At 29.0% G+C, this 26,484-nt stretch overlaps 3 protein-coding genes across 3 annotated transcripts; 2 read left to right on the top strand and 1 right to left on the bottom strand.

Moving 5' to 3' along the window:
• Positions 1 to 3,029: 3,029 nt before the first annotated feature.
• On the top strand, positions 3,030 to 8,000 carry LOC101506686 (probable polygalacturonase At3g15720). The gene is made up of 7 exons (XM_004489641.4): positions 3,030 to 3,293; positions 4,712 to 4,849; positions 5,817 to 6,002; positions 6,180 to 6,387; positions 6,947 to 7,028; positions 7,113 to 7,221; positions 7,432 to 8,000. Exons 1-7 carry the CDS (start codon positions 3,153 to 3,155, stop codon positions 7,762 to 7,764), a joined length of 1,197 nt encoding a protein of 398 aa, XP_004489698.1. The 5' UTR covers positions 3,030 to 3,152; the 3' UTR covers positions 7,765 to 8,000.
• A 1,508-nt stretch (positions 8,001 to 9,508) lies between these two features.
• LOC101507019 (uncharacterized) lies at positions 9,509 to 16,321 on the bottom strand. Its single transcript, XM_027332044.2, has 6 exons — positions 16,316 to 16,321; positions 16,156 to 16,253; positions 15,981 to 16,023; positions 15,755 to 15,837; positions 15,600 to 15,664; positions 9,509 to 9,842 (listed from the first exon to the last, which is right to left on the bottom strand). Exons 1-6 carry the CDS (start codon positions 16,319 to 16,321, stop codon positions 9,826 to 9,828), a joined length of 312 nt encoding a protein of 103 aa, XP_027187845.2. The 3' UTR covers positions 9,509 to 9,825.
• Positions 16,322 to 16,617: 296 nt separating this feature from the next.
• On the top strand, positions 16,618 to 22,091 carry LOC101507341 (uncharacterized). The gene is made up of 9 exons (XM_027331699.2): positions 16,618 to 16,854; positions 17,489 to 17,693; positions 18,299 to 18,389; positions 18,647 to 18,792; positions 19,053 to 19,296; positions 19,734 to 19,838; positions 19,936 to 20,118; positions 20,316 to 20,520; positions 21,397 to 22,091. Exons 1-9 carry the CDS (start codon positions 16,635 to 16,637, stop codon positions 21,882 to 21,884), a joined length of 1,887 nt encoding a protein of 628 aa, XP_027187500.1. The 5' UTR covers positions 16,618 to 16,634; the 3' UTR covers positions 21,885 to 22,091.
• The last annotated feature ends 4,393 nt before the right edge of the window (positions 22,092 to 26,484 follow it).

Genomic DNA, 26,484 nt, shown 5'->3' on the forward strand with positions numbered 1-26,484 from the left:
ATCTGAAGAGAAAATAGATGGAAAGAATGAGAGAGAGAAAAAATAATATATTATTGAAATAATATAAATGTCCTTTAATAAAAAAAAGTAATATTGGTAAAGGAATAAAATGTAATAATCTATTGCATAAATGGTTATGTGTATCAATTTGCTTTATTTTTCTTGTCTTTCTTTCTAAATTGGAAAGAAGTCTTTTGCATGTGGATCCCACACAAATTTTTCATTCTTTCAAGACAATTTTTCTTCCTCTCTTTTCCCTTACCTTCATTATATGCGCTACCAAACATAAGCTTACGAATCCCTCTTTACATAGTTGGTCCCTTCCTAGGATTTGGGATTTATTCAAAGAGGTAAAACTTCTTACTCTAAATTTTTAAGGTCCCACATTTGTTGCAATTGCATGTAGAGGATCCATACGTAGTTAATTCGTGGCATTAGAGAAGACAACTCTTGATCTTTCTTTAATTAAGTGAGAGTGTTCATAACATTGAAAATAATGCATGCTCTCAAATTAAGTCATTTTAGTGGAAAAAAATATTTCATTTAAGAGATTTAGCCCATCTTCCTCTTCAAGGTTTTAAAAAATGGTTTGTGTCCGAGAAAATTGTTGTGACAAAAAGTAAAGACAACGTCTTTTTCATTTTTATTGTTTTTAGGTTGTAAAAAGAATCATGGAAAATAAATGCGACACCTACATTTTAGAAATTCTTTTTTTAGAATTTTGTTTTTGCACTTAAAATGGATAAAAATACATATTTTCTAATGTATCTAGACATTATATTATCTCTTTTTTTTAAGTTCTGATCTTCTTTTATCTCTCAATGAGTATTTATATTATATAGTAATATCAAAAAAAAATTATTAAAAATTATTAATTCACACCGCAACGACCACAATCTATAATGGCTAAAATTGTAAAATCTTTAACGCGACCACAAACGCAATTGAGACCGTTATTTAAAATCTTGATTTTCTCTTCCAACAATTGGACCTTGTCATAGAGTGGTACTCATTGTGAGTCTCTTTAAAAATGTCCTCTCTCAAAGCCTTTGGTAACTCCTTAAGATGCTTGGCAAATTAGAACAACTAAACGGTCTTATCAAGTCCTTGGTAACTTGGCGATGTATCCTCATAAAATTCATTATTAGGGTGAAATATGTTGTTAAAAATGCATTTATTCTGTTTAATAGCAAAATGATATTTTATTAGAACAACCCACTAACACAAAGTGTGCATAGAAGGTCAAGATACATCATCGAGATGAAATGGAATCGCAAAAATATTTCTTGCAATAATATTATATAGGAATGTAATTTTATATTTTCCATTTTATCTTGCAATAATATTTCTTTGTTTTGAAAAATCAGTTGTTTACTTTCTTTTTGAATGGTCCAAATGGAGACCCAAAAATATTGTACTCACCTTTTCATTTTGAAACACCACACACATGCCAAACCAGTTTGCTATTTTGAATCACACTTTTGAGAAGAATGAGCAATAAAAACAAATGACTCATTGTTTTGAGTACTTTGTTACAATCAATATACATTTAAGAGTCTATAGATAACCTCTCACATCATAGAAGAATATCTTTGTAGGAATTCTTTTTTAAATTAGTTGACAAACAAATGTACACACCTTAATGGTAAATATGCACCATATTTTTAAGTTGAAGTTCTCTTCACCCACCTCAACATCTTTCATAAAAAATCTAAATATCGATTTCATGTATACATTTCTGACGAGACTTTTACGTCTATGTCACTTTATCTTTCTCACTTACACTAAATTGAATTCGCTCTAACTCTCTCAATAATTTTCTATATTTGCAACCTTTGTTTTTTATCCAAGAATAAGACAAACAATCTATTAAACTTAACTTTCAAAATCAACCTAATCATGCACATATCCAACCAAAATGAGATTACCTCTTTATTTAAAGTTTTTCATGGACTCTACACATCACTTTTATCTAAAGTATTTAGATTATAGTACTTTACCCATATATACTAGCTTTCTTATTTTTAACTCCGCAATTATTTACCTAATAGAACTAATTCTAAGAAAGAACGTACTTTTACTTAGCCTAATTTTAATCTTTACATATTCCCGGTTTTTGCGGTTTTCTTTTGTATAGATAAATTGCTCCAAATGAACATATATATTTAGGAACATTTATTTTTTATTATTTCTTTTTGCAACTTCTTCAAGCAATGTTTTAATTTTAGTTGAAAATAGATATGAGATGCGTTATAACATGCCTCTCCAATATTGTGAAAAGGCAAATTTCGGCAGTTACCGGTTCTTCTCTTTGATTATACTTCGGCATTCAATATATAATTTAATCAAATAATTTAATTTATATAATGTAAAAAGTTTGTACAGTACTAATTTATTATAATCGTTAAATTATTAATAATATTTAATTTTTATTATAACTACTATTCATAAAATTACATATGATTGATTATACGTTGTTGATAAATAGAGTATGTAAATTAAACTTTTTATATAAATTTGAATATTTTTTATATCTAAAGAAAATTTGTACCTCTTCCAATATTTTAATTGATATTTATAGTATGAAATCGTCTATTTAATTTTACTTTTCTAATATTTTTAAATTTTATCAGTAACTTTCAATCGCTATCATTTTTTTAACATTCTGTTGTTATATATCATATTATTATTGATTTTTTCATAAAAAAATATTATTATTGATTTGATTGCTTCTTTGCACTTTATTTCATATATGCTAAAGTAAAGAGCCAAAGATTCTGTCCAATTGAATCTCTCATTCATTGCTAAGACGGTGGTATATATATTAATGCCGTTATATTGTCAATTGTCGAAATTAATTTTTATATATCGTTAATATAAAATATTTATATTGTTAATAAATCACAGCCACTTATATATAACTTTAAAAATAAATTATTTTTTTAATAATTTAATAATTATGATTAATTGACAAATAAAAAAAATTAATATTGTTCAGATATATAGATGAGATCCTTTACAATTTTCTCAATGGGAGACAAATTAATCAAGCTACGGTTTATAAGTTAACATATAGTATATCCTTTCAATGCTCACACTTAACACATTCTACCCTCTTTGTCTCTCTTTGATGTGGTTAAATCCTAATAAAGATGAAATTTTTATTTGTTGTCCTTGTAATATTTGTTGTTGTTTCACCTTGCATATGTGCTAGATTACTACCATATATAATTCCCAGCTTCAATGTTCTTGACTATGGTGCTGTTGGGAATGGCAAAAATGATGAAACTCAGGTATGTTTCCCTATTTTGTCCCTCTAAATATAACATCTTGCTTGAAAATGTTCTATTTTTAGTGGTATTGATTTAAATGTAAAATTAAGGATAAAACTTATAATTTTCACCATTGATACTTACATTCTTTGATGTGTTATGGGGTTTCTTGAATATTTTGGTCTGATCTTGGGGTGCCTCTATTTTAGTTTTTCTACTCTTAACATAAATTTGTACTTTGGGTAGTGCTCATTTTTGTGAATAAATACAGTTTTGTTACTTAAAAAAAATAAAAATATTTCATATCCATTGTTAGGGAAAATATTTTTTTTAGTTGGGAATCAATTATAACTATTAGATCATTAAAAATATTTGACTTTAATCATAATCACACAAATAAATAATTATGACAATTTGATTATATTCATTTCTTATACACATAATATATAAAAATTAAACTAATTTTATATTTGAATATTGACATAACTCTTTCATTAACATTCTTCCACTAATACTAATACTATTTCTATAATTGAATGAAATGCACTTGGGTCTCACTAAATTTGTAAGCCCAATAATGAAATCAATTTTCAAAGAAAGTACAAATAAATATCTCGGGATTTTGCAAGTTTGATTGTTTGTAATTAAGGTAAATGTTTATCTCCCCTTGATTTTGTTTCTCACTTTCAAATACACTAGAAGCTAGGATTCAGTAGTGTATTAGAAACCATGATTCGATAAAAGCCAAAAAAATTGGTGGGTTGGATGAGCATTCACTTGAGATTAATATATAAATCTCACACTATAAAAGGATTAAAAAAGGACCATGCTAACATTAAATAAAATGCACAATTTATATATTAAGGATTCCATAAATAGTAATTATATCTTAAAAAAATAAAATACACAATTTCTAATACAAAATTTATATCTTTAGTATACTAACATGTATCCTAAAAACACATGTTAACATTTTCCTTAAAAATAAGTTGTAATTCAAAGTAAGTTTTACAAAAAGAACTCAGGGCATTTAAACAAATTACTGCAATTTAAAGTTGTTTGAATTGAAATTACTAAAAATGAGAATGCAAATATAAAAATTAAGAGTTAATATATTTTTAGTCCTTATAAAATAAAGTTCAAAGCAAGTGAGGCTAGAAGCTTATGTTTCAAATTTTTTAAGCCTCAAAATTAAACCTCAAAATAATGTATGTTATACTATCAATTTCATTTATCGATAATTAGCAAGATCTCTAAATATATTATCCGACCCTCAAAATAAAATATCAAGATTTCGTTTTTAGTCATTGTAACAAAAAAAAAAGAAAATACAACTTTTACTTATATAAAATTATCATGCAAACAATTTTAATATGATATTTATTAATTATAATTTTATTGTGAAATCGAAAGTTAAACTAAATGGCAACTTGTAAAAGGCTTTTGTGGATGCATGGAAAGATACATGTAGTGCAATTCATGACAGCCCAACACTTCTCATACCCAAAGGAAAAACATTCATCTTGCAACCTCTATGGTTTCAAGGTCCTTGCAACTCTACAACAGTTTATGTAAAGGTAAATTACAATCTATTTATCATATAATGAATGTTTTCTCTAATGTGTCACGAAATTTCAAACCTCTATTAATCTTATATAGGATATGCTTTTGGACAATATAAAATGTTAAATTGGATTAGTTATTCATTTATTTTTTACAAAAAGAGATTTAATTTTTCGACAAAAATATTAACTATTTTAAAAATTAATCAACGAGATTATGATAAAATATAGGTACTAAATAATAAAATTGAAGTTACAATCATTAAGTTTTTATAGACAATTATAATATAATTTTAGACTTTTTAAAAAAAATTACAAATTTTAGTTAAGAGGAATTAAAATTATTATCTAATCATTTTTCTTTCCTATATATATATTAGTCATTTTGAATTTTTCAGATTCTCATTAAATGATTTCAATTTATCTTTACAAAATTCTAATTAGAAAAACGCCTATGTAATTATTTTTTTTCTTTTCTTTTTTATTTTAACTCTCTTATTTTAAAAGACCTTGATAACTCATAATTCGACTAGAAGTTAAGTAAAGTTTAATTAATAATTATTTTAAATAGAATTTTAACTCGATATTTTTTAAAAAATGTATCTTTAATTAAAATTTCTTAACCTCTTAAGTCCAACTTCCTTTTCTTAATTCCTTGTCACATTTTTTTTTGCAAAAGATTAATTTACCATATAGTTGATTGTATTTATACAATTTTATTCTCTTAGCAATCAATATACATACGATCAAAAAAAAAAAAAGATCAAGATTATACTTTTGTTTTTGTTAGCATTCTTCTCCCATCCTTTTATATTTTCAAAAGTTTTCAGAATACTTTTTTAGATTGGTCAATCTTAAGATATTTTTTCTTTGTCAAAATACATATCTGAATTAATCAATCAAAAAACATTGAAAGTGAGAGAAAAACTCTTTATTTCTTATGCAACTTATTTAATTTTCTATGCATTATTGGAGTTGGCAGCTTGAGGGAACAATCAAAGCCCCAAACAAGATTGAGGCATGGAAATGGCCCAATAACAATGAGAAAGAAACATGGATCCGTTTCTCAGAGATTAATGGGCTCATTATTTATGGAAGTGGACAAATTGATGGTCAAGGTGCTCCATGGTGGGATTGCTATTCCAATACCAACTGTGACAGACCAACTGTGAGTTATAAAACACTAAATAAATCAAAGTCTATAAATAAATGACAAATGAAAAATACTTAATTTTAAAAAGTGAACAATATGATAATTTTATAATTAAATTGAAAAACTTAATTGATCTGAAAACACCCTTAATGTTTTAATTTAGAGATTGAGATTGAAATCTTATATGTGCAGGCTCTACATTTTCATGCTTGTGAAAATCTAATTCTTAGAGGATTGACTCACATCAATAGTCCAAGAAATCATATAAGTTTAAATGCATGTCATGGATCACATATATCTAAATTACATATTATTGCCCCAAATGAAAGCCCAAACACTGATGGTATTGACATTGCAGAATCATCTAATGTCATCATTGAGAATTCAAAAATGGAAACAGGTAATTCACAAAGTGTTTCTTATGAAAATTGAAATCAAGTTGCTACACTCACATTTGTTCTTTAAAAAATTAGTTTTGGTAAAATAAGCATATTATTAAAGAAGTTAGAATAGTATTAAATTTATTAATGATTTTTTTATTTTTTATTTTATTGCTTATATTTTTTTATAGAAAAATGTTAATTTGACCAATGTCTGTATCTTTTTTTACCATTATTAGACTAAACCCTTGGAATTTTTATTTTTGTTTAGTTATTGATTGAAAAATATAAATTAACTATGAATATTTTGCTTAAGAAATAATTAATTCAATTGTAAATTTGAAGGAATGTATATTTAAGGAGGGAGATAATAATAATTTTTCCTTTATTTAGGCTAAAGATGAATTTTTTTAAGGTCCCGAAAAGCATTTTTTTTAAATCTTACAATTATAAAGTAATTGGGCCTTGATAGACTTTTCTAAAAACTATAGTAATGGGTCTTTCATTGACCCATCATTATTTATACATTTTGATTCAAAAACTAAACTAACATTTTTGTTTAAATTTTATTGAATTAAGGTGATGATTGCATTGCCATTAATCACGGTTCTAGTTCCATAAACATCATTGGAATTTTTTGTGGACCTGGCCATGGCATCAGGTTAGTCCAAGTTATTTTTTCTGCTTTCAACATCAATTTAAGTGTGTTTAGATCAATAATTAAATTGTTTGGGATGCATTGTAGTGTGGGGAGCCTAGGAAGAAATGGAGCAGATGAATCCGTGGAAAATATATATGTGCGAAATTGCACTTTTAACGGGACGACAAATGGAGCTAGAATTAAGACATGGATGGTAAGTTATAATTTGAATAGTTTAGTTAGAAAAATAAATATTTAAGGACAAATGTGCGTCCAATGAATTTTTTTACCAAGATTAGTCACTAATTAAACATAAATAAATAATATAATTATTAAAAATATATAAATTCAATTAATTAGTATTGGATATGTGCTTTATTCCTATCACTCAAATTGTGACTATTTTGTGTATTTTTTAAATCAGGGAGGACATGGATATGCAAGAAAAGTCACATTTGAGGATATTATAGTTATTGAAGCCTATAATCCTGTGATTATTGATCAAGAATACAATCCATATGATAGTGTACATGCAGTGAAAGTGAGTGATGTAACTTTTCGCAACATAAGGGGAACATCTATTTCTAAGCATGCAATCCAATTAAATTGTGATGAAGCCATAAGTTGCACTAACATTATACTAGAAGGGATTAACATAACTTCTTCTATTGGAGAGGAAGTTCATGCATCGTGTAAAAATGCAAAGGGAATGTGCACTTCATGTATTCCATATGTTCCATGTCTTTCTCAAGAGTGATAAACTTTTTGGATTTGAATTCCTTGATGTCACAACTGCATTCATGCATACAGTTAGCATTAGAGACCATCCGATCTTAGTCAAATAATCAAAAAATAAAGTAAATTTTTAAAATTTTTAAATTTATTTTCAAATTATATAATTTTTATTAGGCCGTCTTTGATGTGTTGATTGCGCAATTGCGTGCAGTTGTGACTATTCAAGATTTAAATTCAGTTTTTTTGGTAATTTGTGTCTATGTTTGTCTCAACATCTAATTTAGGCTTTTATATATTTTATTTTTAAAGTGTTTCTTCTCTCACCTCCACTATTCTCAAATATACATATAAATTGACTAATTCAAATGTTTAAAATATATCTGAGAATATTTCAGTTGAGAGAGAAAAAAAGGTTTGTTATTTTTATACCTTAACTCACACTATATGGTATGATCCACATAAATTGTGCTACATCCTAAATTAATTTTACTCACTATATTTATAATTATATTATTATAATTGAGAGTTTAGATATCAAATTTTTTTATTTGTAATTATTATTAGGCTTATTTGCAATTTTGATCCTCCTATTTTAGCTGAATCACGAAAGTAGTCCAATCCATTTTATTTGTTCCCAGTTTTGATCTCCAAAACTTGATAAAATGTTATTTTTATAATTATGTGTAAAAAAAAAAAAGATTACGTGGAAGATTTCATGTGGTGAAGAAAAAACATGAATCGTGAAGCGATGAAGAACATGATGGAGTGGGATTAGGGTTGGACTCGCATTTGACTTCTCAAACTAATGTACGTTTTTTATGAAGTCATGTTCTTTAGCTCTCAAGGTATTAGGGATTATAATGGTATTTTCTACATCATCTTTTTTTTGACACATCATTAAAAAAATGACATTTCAATCAAGTTTTGGATTAATATTATGTTTGAGAGACCAAAACTGAGGACAAATAAAATGGAGGGACTATTTTTGTGATTCAGTTAAAATAGGAAGACTAAAACTACAATTAAACTTTATTATTATTATTATTATTATTATTATTATTATTTTTATTATTATTATTATTATTATTATTATTATTATTATTATTATTGTTGTTGTTGTTATTTTTCTCATAATTTCGTATCGTTGGATGATAGTTTAAGCTCTAGACAAATGTTATCTATTTTTTTTAAAATTTCATTTTTTATTTATTTTTCATGTAAAAGTAAAAATACATAAACATAAAAGGAGAAAAATAAGTAGTAGTGTTTTTTTTGTCAAAAAAATTGTAATTTGTTTTATTGCAATGAAATTTTTTGACGTGTAAACAAGTAACAAGAAATAGGATTCTGAATTGTGGTCATTTTTCAAGTGAGACTTTAAACTTGTTAAATTTAAGAATGTTGTGTTAAGACAAACTCTCAATTTAAATTTTGATTCAAATAAATAAAGGTTAATTAAGAACGTTAATTATAGTTCTAAATGTTATGTTAATTTAACATGTGCTTTTGAGTGAATTAATTTTAAGAGGAATCAAGCAAAACAAAGAAATCAGATAAAAACTGTATTGATAAAGAAATGAGAACATTCTAGACAAAATATGTGAAATTGGAGAATGTTCTCCAGGATCAAGACTGATCATCATAGCCTCAAGATCAATCAATCTCCATTGGTTAAAAGAAGATTCTGCCTCTAAATTTCATACTAATGTTAGCAGTACTTGACAAGGATCAAGTAGGATCCATTCTAATAAAAAAAAGCATTTGAATCACAAAGAGAAAATGTCGTGAATCAAGTAAGTTAAAACAAGTCTGAACCTTCTCCAGCTTAACTGTTAAGAGAGTTAAATAATCTTGAATTGTACAAAACATTCAAATTAATCAGGAAGTCATCTAGAATGATCAAGACTGAACCTCCAGATTGATCATCAATCTCCAGTAAGTTCAAAGACTGAAACTCCATATTGATAATCAATCTCCATAATTCTGCAGAAGTTCATCATCATTCTCCAAGCTGTTTTGACAGAATCAAATCTCCAGATCGAAGCAATATCATCAACAAATATATTTGAGCTATAAAGGATCATCAAATACAAGAGAAATCTGATCAAGAACGAAGAAAAATGCACAGTCAAACATATTTCATAAACTGTTCAAAGGCTGAAATATTTTTATTCGTATATATTGATTTTGGTGAAAACTGACAGAGCACTACCAACAACTCTTTTGACCATTATTAATTGCTCTAAAACGCTTATAAAAGAAAGGTCAATGCTCAGGGAAATTGCATAAGTTCAAGTAATAACAAGTCTCATAAAATCATTCACATCCACATACTTGAAATTCTCACTTTCTCAAGAATCGAATCTCAAACAAGAGTTGAGACATCTCAGATTCTATCAAAACAATCTCATCATTATTGTAAAACTCAAACTATAAGAGTTTAGTATAGTTTGGGTAGATTGTAAGAAATCATATCAAGGTTGATAGGTGACCTGATTAAATCTCTTTTTAGGTGGAAATATATTAAGTTTGTAACAGATCAAGGTTGATCTGACCTAAGTGATGTAAAACCAAGAAGGTTCTTTATTTTGAACACTTAATGGAAAATCTCACAGTTGTGATGACTGAACGTAACCCAAGTTGGGTGAGTCATGATACATCCGTGTGTGGTATTATTTATCTTATCTTCTTATTTATTAAGTCTGATAAACTATTTGAGTTAAAAACATAAATTGAATTTCTGATTTTAAGCTAACAAAAAACGTTCTTTGTTTTCTGTTTTCTCAACCAAGAACATTCTTGAGTTAAATCTTTAAGTTTTTCAAGAATTTTTAAATAGGAACATTTATAATTTAAACTCTCATTTCTTGTAAATCGACATTGCTATTTCATGTTGATATAAAAATATTGAAAAATGTTTGTACTCAAGATGTTATTCGAAATGAAATTTTGTAGACTTAAATATATGATTGGTCCTACAAATACGCGTTTTTTTGTTTTAATTTTTGTAAGTTTTTTAGTTTGATTGTTATTCTTGTAAATATTTTTGTTTTGTTTTTTTTTTTTATCATTGTTCTTTTGTTTTAGTCTATGTAAAATTAATTTTTATTGAAATTGGTCCATGTAATTCATTATATCTCGAATAATTGAGAGTTAAAATCAAATATTATATATATTATAAGAACTCATTTCAATAAAAACTAATTTTATATGGACTAAAATAAAAAAATAATGACCAGAAATTAACAAAAATATATTTATGATAACAAAAGTCAAATAAAAAACTTACAAGACTAAAACTAAAATAACATATAATTAAAAAATCAATCACATATTTAAAATTATATAATATCAATATAATAACTTCAAGGAGTAAAAATTAGTCTCCAAATATGCACAAAGAAAATATAGAATGAATCTTTTTCTTTTTCTTTTCATAATGAAAGTTTAAGGGAGTTAAGTTGCTAATACTCAGTATATATGGTGAAAACGTAAAAAGAATTATTTTAACAAAATTGAAAAATCAAGATTTTAAAAAAACTTTGTAGAAATATTATGATATACTGCCTATCCTTATATGATATGAGTCATATCCCTTATCTATTAGAATAACTTTGTTGGTAAAAGCAGAATGAATGAATATACATTCATTTATAGGCTCAAATCATTCCTCATTAATTCATCTTCCTTAGATTGAATTTGACCTAACTGTATTTATAGTTCGTTCTCATAAGGAGTTTTTTTTTTTAACAGATATTAAGATTTGATTATAAATAAATAAAAAATATTAACAATGGTATTAAATTATCTTTATTAATGATTAAATATATTGTTAATTGGTAGTTAGGTTGTATTTGTTATTAGTAGTTAGTGAAGACATATAAATCAGTTAGATATAATCGTTCACTTTAATTTTTCTCACTTATATCATTTTTATTTTTATTTGTCATGTTTCTTAACATTAACAATTGGTTTATTTATTTATTTATTATTTCTATCTAATTGTGTATTTTTTTTATCATCATAAAATTAAAAATAAGATATAATATTTTGAGAATATAATATTAATTAGATGATATAATTAAAAGAAAATAATTAATCTCACATTCAAAACAGAAAATTCAGCCACATATAAATTTTTTACTTACATGCCACTAGTTGTGATATAGATGGAGTATTGTTATTATAAAATCATGTGCAAAATCTAATTCCACTTGACTTTACTATATGGTAATGATAATACGTGGGAAAATCCACATATATTGGTGCTTGTTTAGTTTTTAGTTTTTAATTTTTAATTTTTTATGAATAGTTTTTCAACGTGTGACTTTTGAGTGTTAGTTGTTTGTGAAGTAGAATGAAAATCACAAAATGAGATTTAAATTGTGATTCTTTTAAAATTTAGTTAATGTACTTTAATTGATGTTTCACTCATAATTAGAGTTGGTAATCAAATGTTGATTAATAATCTCTTTAACTAATTAGAACTTTATCAACCGTTTATATGAAGTTAAGAAGTTGTAAATAAAAATAATAACAGTAAAGTGTAATATGTGCGTGCAAATAATTAAAGATAAGGGATCAAAAAGATTATATACAAAAAGTATATTGGTTCACTCTAGTTGGGCTAGTGCACTCTCATAATCGTGAGATTTTTACTGTGTTTCATAACTAAAACGTTATCTTTCACATCTTTTTTTCTTGATCAAGCATTGATCAATTACAATCTTCACATTTCAACCTAGAAAGTATTTTTATAGTCACTTTCTTTCTAGAAAAGATTTTTATAAACACACTCAATCTAACATAAAAAGATAGACTTGAGTTAATTTCAATGTGTATGATAAAAAGTATTTGGGATCTAATGATTTTCAACTCTTTATTTGAGATAAATAAATATAAACTCCATAAATGATAATTCACATATATAATGAATAGATCTGGAGTTTGCTTGAAGAGATTTTTAACTTGTGATTAGTTGAATAAGTGATGGTAGATTGAAAATTGAACTTTTGTTTTCATCTTCAAATCGAACTTCAATTTATAGATGATGAGATGCTTTGAATGTTCAGTTTAAACTGGATATAGCTGTTAGACATATCAATGAAATATCAGATCTATTTTAAAATAATTAAATATATGTTTATATTATTGTTCGGAATGTTCTTGACAAAATCCAAAATGTTCTTACTTTTGAGTCTGATGAAAAACGTGAATAAGTGTGAGAGTGAGCTGTCAACTGTCATTTAATATTGTGTGTGATTAGAAGCATGTCTAACTTTATGCAAAACAGTGCTTGTACAATACACTTGTGTTCTTTGTACTTGCTTCCAGTTAATCAATCTAGAGATAAAAAATGCAGATCAATTTGCATGTACTTTTTGCAAGAGGACATTCATTATTTGACTTCTTGAGGCTTGATTATTTTTGTGTGGCCCATGTGCGAATTATATCAATCTAGAACATGATTTTAGTGATTCCAAAACTGTTATCATTTGTCTCTTGTCTTTTATTTAAGACAACTAGAATGAATTAAAATGTTCTACAATTATTTTGTCATCAATCATTATATTATAAATGGTCATTTTGATCATTCTCTTTATTATTTGGTTCATAACGATTTGAACACTTGTTGTATTTGATTCTTGAGATAACTTTTGATTATCACGAGCTCATAAATCTCTTTAGAAGATTGTCTTCTAATATTTCTATGAAATAATCTTTTGACGTTACTTTAATTCGTTTATGATTGAGTAAATACATGTGTACTTATTAACGTGAATGATTTCTTATTTTATTATTAAGAAAATAAGGTTTCTTATGTTTATACCTTAATTCACACTATATGATATGGCCCAAGGAAATTATGCTACACCCTAAATTAATTTTACTCACTCTATATTTATAATAATAAATAATAATAATAATTATTATTATTATTATTTATTATTATTATTATTATTATTATTATTATTATTATTATTATTATTATTATTATTATTAAATAGAGGACTCTACCTTAGGACTCTAGATTTGGTCTCGACGACTCTTCTCATGATTTCTTTCCATTGGATGATAGTTTAAGTTCCGGACAAATGTTATCTATCTTTTTATTTAGTTTTAATTTATATTTTATATTAAAGTAAAAATACATAAACACAAAAAGAGGAAAACAAATAGTAATTTTCTTTTTCTGTGTCAAAAAAATTGTAATTTGTTTTATTGTAACGAAATTTTTGAAGTTTTAACAAGTCATAAGAAATAGAATCTTGAATTGTGCCAAGTTTCCAATTCAGACTTTAAAGTTAGCCTTGTTAAGTAGAATGTTGACCTCAAAATATTGAAAAAGTTTATGTACACAAGAAGTTTATTTAAAGATGAAATTTTGTAGGCTTAAATATAAATTAAATATAAATATATGATTGGTTTTACAAATATGCGTTTTTTTTTTTTAAATTTTTTTATTTGATTTTTATCTTTGTAAATATTTTGTTTTTTTTTATTATTGTTTTTTTTTTGTTTTAGTCCTTGCAAAATTGACTTTTATTGAAATTGGTCCCTATAATTCATTATATCTCGAATAATTGAGAATTAAAATCAAATATTATATATATTACAAGAACTCATTCAAATAAAAATTAATTTTATATGAACTAAAACAAAAGAGCAATGATAAAAAAAACTAACAAAAATATATTTATAATAACAAAAATCAAACAAAAAAAAAAACTTAGGAACACTACAACCAAAATAACACGTAATTATAAAGATGAATCATATATTTAAATCATATAATTTCAATATGATAAGTTCAATGAGAATAAATTAGTCTCCAAATATGCACATAGAAAGCATATACTAATTCTTTTTCTTTTTCTTTTTCTTTTCATAAATGAATGTTTAAGGGAGTTAAGTTGCTAATACTCACTATATTATATGGCGAAAACATGAAAAAAATATTCTTTTAACAAAATTGAAAATTCAAGATTTAAAAAAAGTACTTTGTAGAAATGTTGATATACTGTCTATCCTTATATGATATGAGTCATATCACTTGTCTGTGAGATTAACTTTGTTGGTAAAAGTAGAATGAAGGCTTATCTTCCTTGGATTAACAAATATTAAGATTTGACTATAAATAAAAGGAAAAATAGTAATAATTTTATTAAATTACTCTTATTAACTATTAAATATATAGATAATTGGTAGTTAGGTTGTATTTGTTGCTCGTAGTTAATGAAGATCTATAAATCAATTATATGTAATCATTTACTTTAATTTTTCTCATTTGTATCCTTTTTACGTTAATTTGTAATGTTTCTTAACATTAACAATTGTTGTTTTTTATTTAATCTTTTGTGTGTTTTTTTATTATCATAAAATGAAAAGTAAGATATAATGTTTTGATAATATAATATTAATTACATGATATAATTAAAAAGAAAAATTAATCCAAAGGCTCTTATCTCTTCAATTGACATTAGAGACCTTTTTCCATTAAATAATAAAAAATACTATCAACAACTTAAGAGATGAAAATAATAAAGATTCTAACAACTTAAGAGATGAAAATATGTATTCCATGTATGTGCCCTCTGTTTTTTTTTTATTCTAAATTATTATTTATTAATATCCTACATGATATTGGGTAACCAAAAATCTTACCCATGTCATCTTTAATTCGATCAAAATCAAATAATTTGAATTTGTAAAAAAGAGTTAAAGATAGAAGGCTAAAAGTATTAGTTTAGAAATATAAGATCAAAATTGCCATATTTAAAAAAAGTTGAGTGGCCAAAAAGGACATTTAAACAAGAAAATATTCCAAACTGAATGGGAAAATAAAGAAATCCTCACCTGTGTGGAAGTCAAGTATATCTTTATCTGTATAGCAAAAACCGCCACGTGCTGTGTAACAGTACCTGATATGGAGACATAATTATTTTGTAAAGATAAAATACAAAGTTAATGTCACAAGCAGCTTTCTAAATAACAGGAAATCAGAAACATACCCACTATAAACAAGATGCATATGTATCTTGGCAAGTGCATAAGCTGCAGCAGGTAGAACAGATTCAACTTCCTCGTCGCTAATCTAATATACAAAAGGAAGATAACATTGAAAAGTATAAGTCCTAATATACAACGGCCCGTAAAGTGAACTCAATTTACGGGAGTCAAATCCATTCAAGATAACATTGAAAAGTATAAGTCCTAAATAAATCAAGATTAAATGTAGCTGTACCATCCATCACGTGTGCTCTTCAATATTTGCACAGGCCTGCGGTCAAAAGTTATATATTCATAGTCAACAGCAATGTAAAGGATGCGATGCGATGCGATGCTACCACAACAGTTACGACGACCATTATAGAGATACCACTCTAGAAATTGATTATTTTGTATTACTTACGTGTCAACAGGACATAGCAACATACATTCATCTCGATCAGAACTTTTGAACACTCTCCGTATCACACATTCCAATGGAAGGTTACTGATAGGATCAACCTGTTAACAAATGCAATAGTTCACACACACAAGATAACTTATTAGCTTAGAAATAGAACAACCTTCATGTAATTACCAAACGGTAACTGTATCTTATAGACTCTTTTTTTATTTATATACCACACTCTTACTACATTACAAATCATCATATTATTACACTTTTCATACTTTTGTCTTGGAAAAGAACAGATTTATGTCTCTTTCACCCTTAAATAAGGTTGTTCAAATTAATGATTTTTCATTAATGACATGATAATGATTTTTGTTTGACTTGTTGTTGGCCATGATGATTCTGTCTTTAATGTGAGTGTCATATATATACAATACTAACTTTGAAATTTTTGTTGTGATTTCATTGTGAAGTTGTTTCGAGAGGAAGAAATGGCAAAAGCTACAGTATTTTTGGTGGGGTTTTTGATTTTGCATTGTTGGGTAGCTATGGCTGAAGCTGAGTATTTGAAATACAAAGATCCAAAGCAACCATTGAATACTAAAATTAAGGATCTTGTTGGTAGGATGAGTTTGGAAGAGAAAGTTGGTGAGATGGTTCAGATTGATCGTACTGTTGCTTCTTCTAATGTGATGAAAAAGTATTATATTGGTAAGTTTTTTTCTTGTAGTATTTGTCTTTTTAATTTAAATTTTAACAAGATTTTTGAAAATGTTTGGTTAACGCGAATTGAGTTGTGACATCAAAGGTTTTTATATCTATGCGTTTATGTGAGTGTTATCACAACTGATTTAATCCGCATCAATCACATTTATCTGTAATTTAATGTAATATTAAGGATTTTAAAGTAAGTATTGTTGTTATTTTAAACTTTAGTTTTGAATAAAAATTCATAGATATTTTAAATGGATAAATCGTTGTTTTGACTCTCGATATGTGAGGCGAGACTCTGTGACAATAATTTATGAATGTATAAAAATTGAAAAAACTTACCTAAATATTTTTTTTGTTAGTCAATTTGGCTTTTGCATATCTTTTTAATTAATCCATTTAGTCATCGATATTGTGTTTCGTTTGTCAAGTTAATCCTTAAAATTATTAATAAAAAATATACTTGATGATGATGTATTTGTAATTTCAATCCATTCGGTGATCAAAATGGTTGTTCACTATCTATCAAATAGTGTGAATTATAAATATATTTTTTTGTTTGTTAATAAAAATAATAGAAATGAAAAAGTGTGAATTAGGAAGAAAAAAATTATATTTTTGTTTGTTTTTATAGGGACTATACTAAGTGGTGGTGGAAGTGTTCCTAAGCCACAAGCTAGTGCAAAGGATTGGGTTGATATGGTGAATGAATTTCAAAAGGGTGCTTTATCCACTAGGCTTGGAATTCCAATGATATATGGAATTGATGCTGTTCATGGCCATAACAATGTCTATAAAGCAACTATTTTTCCTCACAATATTGGTCTAGGAGCTACAAGGTAAATGACTAAAATTCTTGTATTCTTTTATGTGTGAATTTTTTTTGTTTTTCAATTCTTGAGTATTAATCATTTCTTGTATTCAAAGGTCTTGTCTTGTGTGTTGAAATATTATAGTTTTAATGTCTACAAGAAATGGAAAAAAAAAAAAAACTTTGCAACAAAAACTTTGTCAAATTGTGCTCTCATTTTTTTTTGAGGTTGGTACACTAATATTATACTGCAAGATCTTAATTACTTTTTAAGATTATGAGCGATGTTTATCAAATTTTTACTCTATTAAAGTATTCATATTTTAATTGTTTTAGGTAAATGGAACATGACATTTGTGTTTAGACTATTGTTGAAAATTCTCCTTCTTTTAATTTTTTTAATAGTTTGTCTAGTCTATTATTTCAATGACGTATCAAATGATTTTGAATTTGTTTCAAAATTACAAAGATAATTTATATGATATAAATTTTTAATCCAACAGTTAATTTGATACAATGCATATCGTATAAAAAGTTATTGATCAGTGTAACACTACTCAAACGTTAGTATGATGTAATTTGTTTTTCTATGCTTCTTTGTATTGATGATGAGGTTTATTTTTGAACCTATAGAGACCCTCAACTGGTGAAGAAGATTGGTGAGGCAACTGCCCTTGAAGCTAGAGCAACTGGAATTCCATATGTATATGCGCCTTGCATTGCGGTAATCGAGATAATAACAAATTTATTTCTTTAAGACTCTTCTATTCAGTGTTGTCAAATAGCAGCAATAACGTTATAATGTAGTAGAACTTGAATAAATTGCACTTATTTCGGGATATGTTTTTTGATACAAAGTATTTCGAATAACGCAACTATAGAGGTGCTATAGCATTGTAGTGGAATTTGAATAAATAGCTATTTTCTGATATCTGCGATTGACAACACTTATTCTACCTTATAACATATTTGTTTGTATAGGTTTGTAGAGATCCAAGATGGGGTAGATGTTATGAAAGTTATAGTGAAGATCATACAGTAGTTCAATCTATGACTGAGATTATTCCAGGACTTCAAGGTGACATCCCTTCGAATTCGCCAAAGGGTGTTCCATTTGTTGCCGGAAAGTAAGAATTGATATTGTTGATGTTTTATTTATATCCTTGTTTCTTATCCTTGTTCCATTTTTCCTTTCACAATCCTTCAATGTTGTCTATAACGCTATACTATGCTAAAACAGGAACAAACTACTATTGTTCTATGATAGGTTACTTAGTCTAAACTATTGTTAAATAGTGACAATAGTGACATTATAGCACTTTAACGTAACGAAATTTGAGCAAACCTCTATTTGGTGTTTAATTTTTGCTGTCATTTGCTTGCACAGCAAGAAAGTTGCAGCTTGTGCTAAGCACTTTGTTGGTGATGGTGGAACAACAAAAGGAATCAACGAGAACAACACAGTTGTAAGCAGACATGAATTGCTCAGCATTCACATGCCAGCTTACTATAACTCAATTATTCAAGGTGTGTCAACCATCATGGTTTCTTACTCAAGCTGGAATGGCGAAAAAATGCATGCTAATCGCGATTTAATCACTGGATTCCTCAAGAACACACTCCGTTTCAGGGTAATAATACTTTACCTCATGCACCTCTGATTTCAAAATTACAAATGATTACATTAAAAAGTTTAATTTCTATGTATTGTTTGTGTAAAATTTTTTTACACATATATCCAATGATACATGTATTGCCACATTATTTAATGAGTATGACGAGTCATAGATTTTTAAGTTTGATAAAAGAATTTGTATTCCAATAGGATTTGGATTATACACAACCTGACCCATTAGTCTTATATTTAATTCTCAGTTACAAAATCTGTTTTAAACTATTTCAGTCGTAAATTTGAGATCAGACAGTTGAGATTGAAAGCCGCGTGATGCAATTACTTCACAAAATTTGATTGACAATAAAATATTCTTACACTACATTGCATAGATTTTTTATTATTATCAATCATCAAATATTAGTATATGCTTAAGATTCTATGTTTTTTCTTTAGGGTTTTGTCATATCAGATTGGCAAGGAATTGACAGGATAACTTCCACTCCTCATGCTAACTACACATACTCAATCCAAACTGCAGTCAATGCTGGTATTGACATGGTAAACTATTTTTTGTTTCAAGTCTATTGATTAATGTTATTTGATTTTATATACATAGAATATATGATGTTTGATACTTACCATTTTAATGATGCAGATAATGATTCCATATAACTACACTGAGTTCATAGATGGCCTAACCTTCCTAGTGAAGAACAATGCCATACCGATGAGTCGAATCGATGATGCAGTGAAGAGAATTTTGAGAGTCAAGTTTGTTATGGGATTATTTGAGAATCCATTGGCCGATTACAGTCTTGTCGATCAGCTCGGAAGTCAGGTCATTCAATCAACTCAGAATTAAATATAATTTTAGTCCTTATAAAATTTATATCGTATTTTGATAAACTATATTGTCATTATAATTTACTAGCGCGCAAACATACACAATCTACTTTTCTCGATCACGATATTAGATATACTATTAAAGTGTAGTCCATGATGTTAAACTACTATATTGGCATCAGGATTTGACAGGAGCATAGAGAATTGGCAAGAGAAGCTGTGAGGAAATCATTGGTTCTATTGAAGAATGGTGAAAATGCTGATAAGCCATTGCTTCCTCTTCCTAAAAAGGCTTCAAAAATTCTTGTTGCCGGAAGCCATGCTGATAATCTAGGTTATCAATGTGGTGGATGGACTATTGAATGGCAGGGACTTAGTGGCAACTACATTACTAGTGGTATATAATAATTTCCTTCTCTACTTTTTTTTACTTATATTTTTTTTAAAGAGTCTAGTTGCAAAACTCATACACATTAAATGCAAGAAAGGGATCATTGAGTTCAAATCCACACCACAACACATCAAATGTCTATATTGTCTTCTACTATCTTAGCTGCACTTATGAGACTGTTAATTTTACTTATTGTTTGACACTATCAAGTATAAAAAAATATCAAGAAAAATTGCACTCACCTCCTTAAAATGTTTAAACACAACCCCTCTATTTTGTAAAATACATTAATTACATACACCTCCCCTTTAATAGAGGGTGTGTGTGCAATTTTTTCAACAAATATAAGGATGATTAGTGTTCAATTAAAAACCAAAAGGACTTAGCACCAACACTCCATATTAAAGGTATGTTTGGTGTTTGAAATATATCGGTATTGGACACTAACACGACACCAACACATATGGTTACATTATGTTAGAACAACAAGCCCGACTCGAAAGAATAAAGATACAAAAGCGCACAATAAAAGAACACATGATATTTGATCAAGGAATTCAGCCAATTATGCCTACATCTTTGACTGCAGAGTTGGTGCAATATCTTTCTATTATAAATTAAGATTAAGGTTTATAGCGTACAACTTGTATTTAAATATTACGGTCCAGATTAAAACTTGTTATCGCTCAAACGACTTGTCCACTCATCACTAACTATGAGTCGTATCTAACACATTCAATCCCTTTTATTTTCACAAATTATTACTTGTGTCTCTATATCTGTTAGAGTCGTGTTTGATGCCTGTGTTTGTGCTCACATTAGGAAGGTGAATGCAATTTTTCCAAAAATACAATGCTAACACTGCTCAACTGATATTCACAGGTACAACAATTCTCGGTGCTATAAAAAATACAGTTGACAAGGACACCAACATAATCTACAAGGAGTATCCAGATCTCGACTATGTAAAGTCAAACAACTTTTCATATGCAATAGTGGTAGTAGGAGAGAAACCATATGCTGAAACAAGTGGTGACAGCTTAAACCTAACAATTTCAAGTCATGGATATGACACAATAAACAATGTATGTGCTGGAATGAAATGGGTTGTTGTGTTAATAACTGGTAGACCTGTTGTGATTCAACCATATCTTGACAAAATTGAAGGACTAGTTGCTGCTTGGCTTCCTAGAAGTGAAGGTCACGGTGTTACTGATGTTTTGCTTGGTGATTATGGATTTAGTGGTAAGCTTTCAAGAACATGGTTTAAGAGTGTTGATCAATTACCAATGAATGTTGGTGATTCTCATTATGATCCTTTGTTTCCATTTGGGTTTGGTCTTACAACTCAACCTTATAAGGCTACTTAGGAATTATATTAGATTTTGGTTAATCATTTACCAAATTTGTGTTCTTGAGCTAGGTTTTTGTATTATCTATTATTGTTTTATTTGCCATTTTGTGTTTCTATTTTACATGTTTGACATTACATTGGTGTTGTCATGTATATGTAGCTTGGAATTGTTGAACAATTTTGAGTTTCAATTATTAAATACATTGAGTTATAATTAAATCTATATACGCCAGATTACCCATGTCCATATGTTAATTGTAACACCCCGTTTTTCAAAGCGAGGGTATATTTTTTTTTTTAAAAGTAATTAAACTAAAACAGAGGAATAAATAAAGAAATGTCTTTGGATAAATAATTGAGTCATTATAATTTACAGGCAGCGGAAAAGTTACTCCAATTATAAATCCAAACCATTTACCCAACAACAAATGGTACATGTAACCCATCGAAAATAACATGTCAAGCTGACAATATTAGAATAGGTACAGTCTTCCATTTGAAAATAAATGCAATACAAAAGAAAGACATCTGATCCCTCTATGCCAACCTAATCTGATCATTTTACAACACAACTAAACACCCTGACTGATCTCCACGCGCCCCGTGAGATTCTCCTAACGTAGCTGCAGTCAAGCGTTCCCATCTCCATTTCCGTCCGTAGGGTAAGAACCGGTAGGATCGTCCTGACTCTCATCTGAGGGCAAAGCCCAGATTTCCACAATAATTGTAAAGGTCACCAACCGAAAATAACAGTTAACACATAACATTTAAGTTTTGAATGCTAAAAATAACTTTACAACCAAGCATGCACCTTAGCAGGATTTTCAATATGCGAAAAGTTCATACAATACTTTGCCAGTTAAAATGAAAGTAAAATGAGGTTCTCAATCCCCTAATTATAACATAACAAATCAAGACATGGATAGTTTCATGAGCAAACAATCATACAACTAAAACTGAGGATTTTCACTGAGCCAATCGATTAGGCAATCGATTGGGGTGAAGGATTTTGATGAAACAGAATCCTGGGCTGAAATCAATCGATTGGGAAATCGATTGAGTGAGTACTGAGCCCCTGACTTAATACCAATCGATTTCCAAATCGATTTCCTGAAGGTTTTTAGTGAAATTTTGAACTCTGGCTTGATTCAATCGATTGGGAAATCGATTGACAGGGTAGCTGAGCCCCTGACTTAATGGCCAATCGATTTCCAAATCGATTTGGTCGAATATGGATGAGTCCCTGACTTAAGCCCAATCGATTGGCAATCGATTTCGTAAATGATTTTCGAAAAACTGATTACAAAATCGATTGGCTAATCGATTTTGTCCATTTGGCCAAGTCCCTGTTTACTATCCAATCGATTGGGAAATCGATTTACCTGTGTATTCTTTCAAAAATTCATAAACTAACTCAATCACATTCATGCATAATCCCAATTCTTAACACTTAACACTGATAACACAATTACTACGACATCATGGATTTCGAAATGGTATTGCAATCAAACATGTTATCACCAAATTCCAAAACATAACACTTAGCATTTATAACACATTACTACACAAACAAAATGAACCAACAGTTCACAAATCAACAGGGTGTAGTCTCTCGCGGACAAACACAATTCCCTCAGGAACGTAAGTCGTAAACGTACTACCTATCACGGGTCCGTACCGTTTACCGAGGTGCCACCTATCCCGGGTCAGCACAACTTACCAAAACATACACGAGTAAACGAGACATTAAGAGATTCCCCATTCTTAATTCTCATCTAACTTAAACCAGGGCGTAGTCTCTCACGGACAAACCCCTGCGCAGTCTCTCACGGACAAACGCAATTCCCGCAGGAACGTAAGTCGTAAACGTACTACCTATCACGGGTCCGTACTGTTTACCGAGGTGCCACCTATCCCGGGTCAGCACAACTTACCAAAACATACACGAGTAAACGAGACATTAAGAGATTCCCCATTCTTAATTCTCATCTAACTTAAACCAGGGCGTAGTCTCTCACGGACAAACCCCTGCGCAGTCTCTCACGGACAAACGCAATTCCCGCAGGAACGTAAGTCGTAAACGTACTACCTATCACGGGTCCGTACCGTTTACCGAGGTGCCACCTATCCCGGGTCAGCACAACTTACCAAAACATACACGAGTAAACAAGACATTAAGAGATTCCCCATTCTTAATTCTCATTTAACTTAACGATTTTCAAGACAAAACATTCAGTAAATAAGTCATTAAGAGATTCCCCATTCTTAATACTCATTTACTGAAACGATTTTCAAAAACGAACATTAAGTAACCGAGACATTAAGAGATTCCCCATTCTTAATTCTCATCTAACTTAAACCAGGGCGTAGTCTCTCACGGACAAACCCCTGCGCAGTCTCTCACGGACAAACGCAATTCCCGCAGGAACGTAAGTCGTAAACGTACTACCTATCACGGGTCCGTACTGTTTACCGAGGTGCCACCTATCCCGGGTCAGCACAACTTACCAAAACATACACGAGTAAACGAGACATTAAGAGATTCCCCATTCTTAATTCTCATCTAACTTAAACCAGGGCGTAGTCTCTCACGGACAAACCCCTGCGCAGTCTCTCACGGACAAACGCAATTCCCGCAGGAACGTAAGTCGTAAACGTACTACCTATCACGGGTCCGTACTGTTTACCGAGGTGCCACCTATCCCGGGTCAGCACAACTTACCAAAACATACACGAGTAAACGAGACATTAAGAGATTCCCCATTCTTAACGCCCAGTTAACTTAAACGATTTTCAAAACAAAATATTAAGTAACCGAGACATTAAGAGATTCCCCATTCTTAACGCCCAGTTAACTTAAACGGTTTTCAAAACAAAATATTAAGTAACCGAGACATTAAGAGATTCCCCATTCTTAACGCCCAGTTAACTTAAACGATTTTTCTTTAAAACAAAATATTAAGTAACCGAGACATTAAGAGATTCCCCCTCCTTAACGTCCAGTTAACTTAAACGGTTTTCAAAACAAAATGTTAAGTAACCGAGACATTAAGAGATTCCCCATTCTTAACGCCCAGTTAACTTAAACGGTTTTCAAAACAAAATATTAAGTAACCGAGACATTAAGAGATTCCCCATTCTTAACGCCCAGTTAACTTAAACGATTTTCAAAACAAAATATTAAGTAACCGAGACATTAAGAGATTCCCCATTCTTAACGCCCAGTTAACTTAAACGATTTTTCTTTAAAACAAAATATTAAGTAACCGAGACATTAAGAGATTCCCCATTCTTAACGCCCAGTTAACTTAAACGATTTTTCTTTAAAACAAAATATTAAGTAACCGAGACATTAAGAGATTCCCCATTCTTAACGCCCAGTTAACTTAAACAATTTTCCAAACAAAATAATAAGTAACCGAGACATTAAGAGATTCCCCATTCTTAACGCCCAGTTAACTTAAACGATTTTTCTTTAAAACAAAATATTAAGTAACCGAGACATTAAGAGATTCCCCATTCTTAATACTCATTTAACTTAATGGTTTTCAAATTTCACACAACACAAACTCAACAAATTCTCACATCAAAACATATCAATTCATTTATTCACAAATCCAACCATACACATATCAAATTTCATCAATATCAATTAAGAGCATGTCAAAAACAACGAACACAAATCGACACAATCCACTACTCAAAACACACAAGTTTCATTTACCCAAAATCTTACACAATGACTTCAAATTCATTTACCACGAACCATTCATCAATATAAACAAAACCTAACTCTAAGGTTTTACCCATAACGCATTAGTTTCGTTTTTCCCCAAATCGATACATTAAACCCTAACAAATTCCTTCCCACACAACCACAGATAAGTCCCTAATGCAAACTAGAAGTTTGGAAGGAGCCCTTACCTCAACGTTAGCTTTAACGCGCGTTTCCGGTACCGCGAGTAATTCCGGTAAATTTTCCGCTCGCAACGCCGCTTCCAAATTAGTTCACTAGCACCGTAGCGTGGTGGTGAGCAACTTTCCCTTCTGTCTCTTCGAGAAATGAGGTTCGGATCTAGAAGAAACGGAGGGGTTTGTGTTTGGATCTCAAAACCGTTTTTCTTCGTTTTCGAATCAAAGAGGAAGAGTGGAGTTGCGAAAACCTTGATCTAACTCTCACCCAACCTTGGGTCACTAGCTTTGAAGAAAAGGAAGCAACGAAAACGAAAAATGGAGAAGGATGGAATTTTGGGTTTTGCTCGCGTGAGGTTCAGAGGAAGGAGATGGAAATTTGAAATTTCCTTCCTTTCTTTTTCTTTCCTTTGTTTTTCCTTTCTTCCTTTTTCCTTCCTTCCTTTATATACTATTTTCTTTTCCTTTTCCTTCCTTCTAGTTTTCCTTTCTTTTTCCCTCCAAACAAACATATATAAATATAATAAATATAACTTAACAAATATCTCAAAATCTAGATATTTATTAAATTACCGTTTCACCCGAAACGCCTTAAATTCTCCGTAAAGGATTTTCCGCAGTTAAATTCAATTTATTTATCGACGAGAAATTCTAATTGGCATCGAAATATCTTTTCGATTATAAAACTCAAAAATATTATTAAC

This window comes from Cicer arietinum, chromosome 2, assembly GCF_000331145.2.
Source record: "Cicer arietinum cultivar CDC Frontier isolate Library 1 chromosome 2, Cicar.CDCFrontier_v2.0, whole genome shotgun sequence".
Classification (NCBI taxonomy): Eukaryota; Viridiplantae; Streptophyta; class Magnoliopsida; order Fabales; family Fabaceae; genus Cicer; species Cicer arietinum.

Coding starts and splice junctions, on each gene's coding strand:
- LOC101506686 (XM_004489641.4), top strand. CDS start 3,153: ATGAAATTTTTATTTGTTGTCCTTGTAATATTTGTTGTTGTTTCACCT. Junction 4,850..5,816: donor CTACAACAGTTTATGTAAAG/GTAAATTACAAT, acceptor TGGAGTTGGCAG/CTTGAGGGAACAATCAAAGC. Junction 6,003..6,179: donor CCAACTGTGACAGACCAACT/GTGAGTTATAAA, acceptor TTATATGTGCAG/GCTCTACATTTTCATGCTTG.
- LOC101507019 (XM_027332044.2), bottom strand. Junction 16,024..16,155: donor TTGCTATGTCCTGTTGACAC/GTAAGTAATACA, acceptor TTTTGACCGCAG/GCCTGTGCAAATATTGAAGA. Junction 15,665..15,754: donor ATGCATCTTGTTTATAGTGG/GTATGTTTCTGA, acceptor TCTCCATATCAG/GTACTGTTACACAGCACGTG.
- LOC101507341 (XM_027331699.2), top strand. CDS start 16,635: ATGGCAAAAGCTACAGTATTTTTGGTGGGGTTTTTGATTTTGCATTGT. Junction 17,694..18,298: donor ATTGGTCTAGGAGCTACAAG/GTAAATGACTAA, acceptor TTGAACCTATAG/AGACCCTCAACTGGTGAAGA. Junction 20,521..21,396: donor TGGCAACTACATTACTAGTG/GTATATAATAAT, acceptor TGATATTCACAG/GTACAACAATTCTCGGTGCT.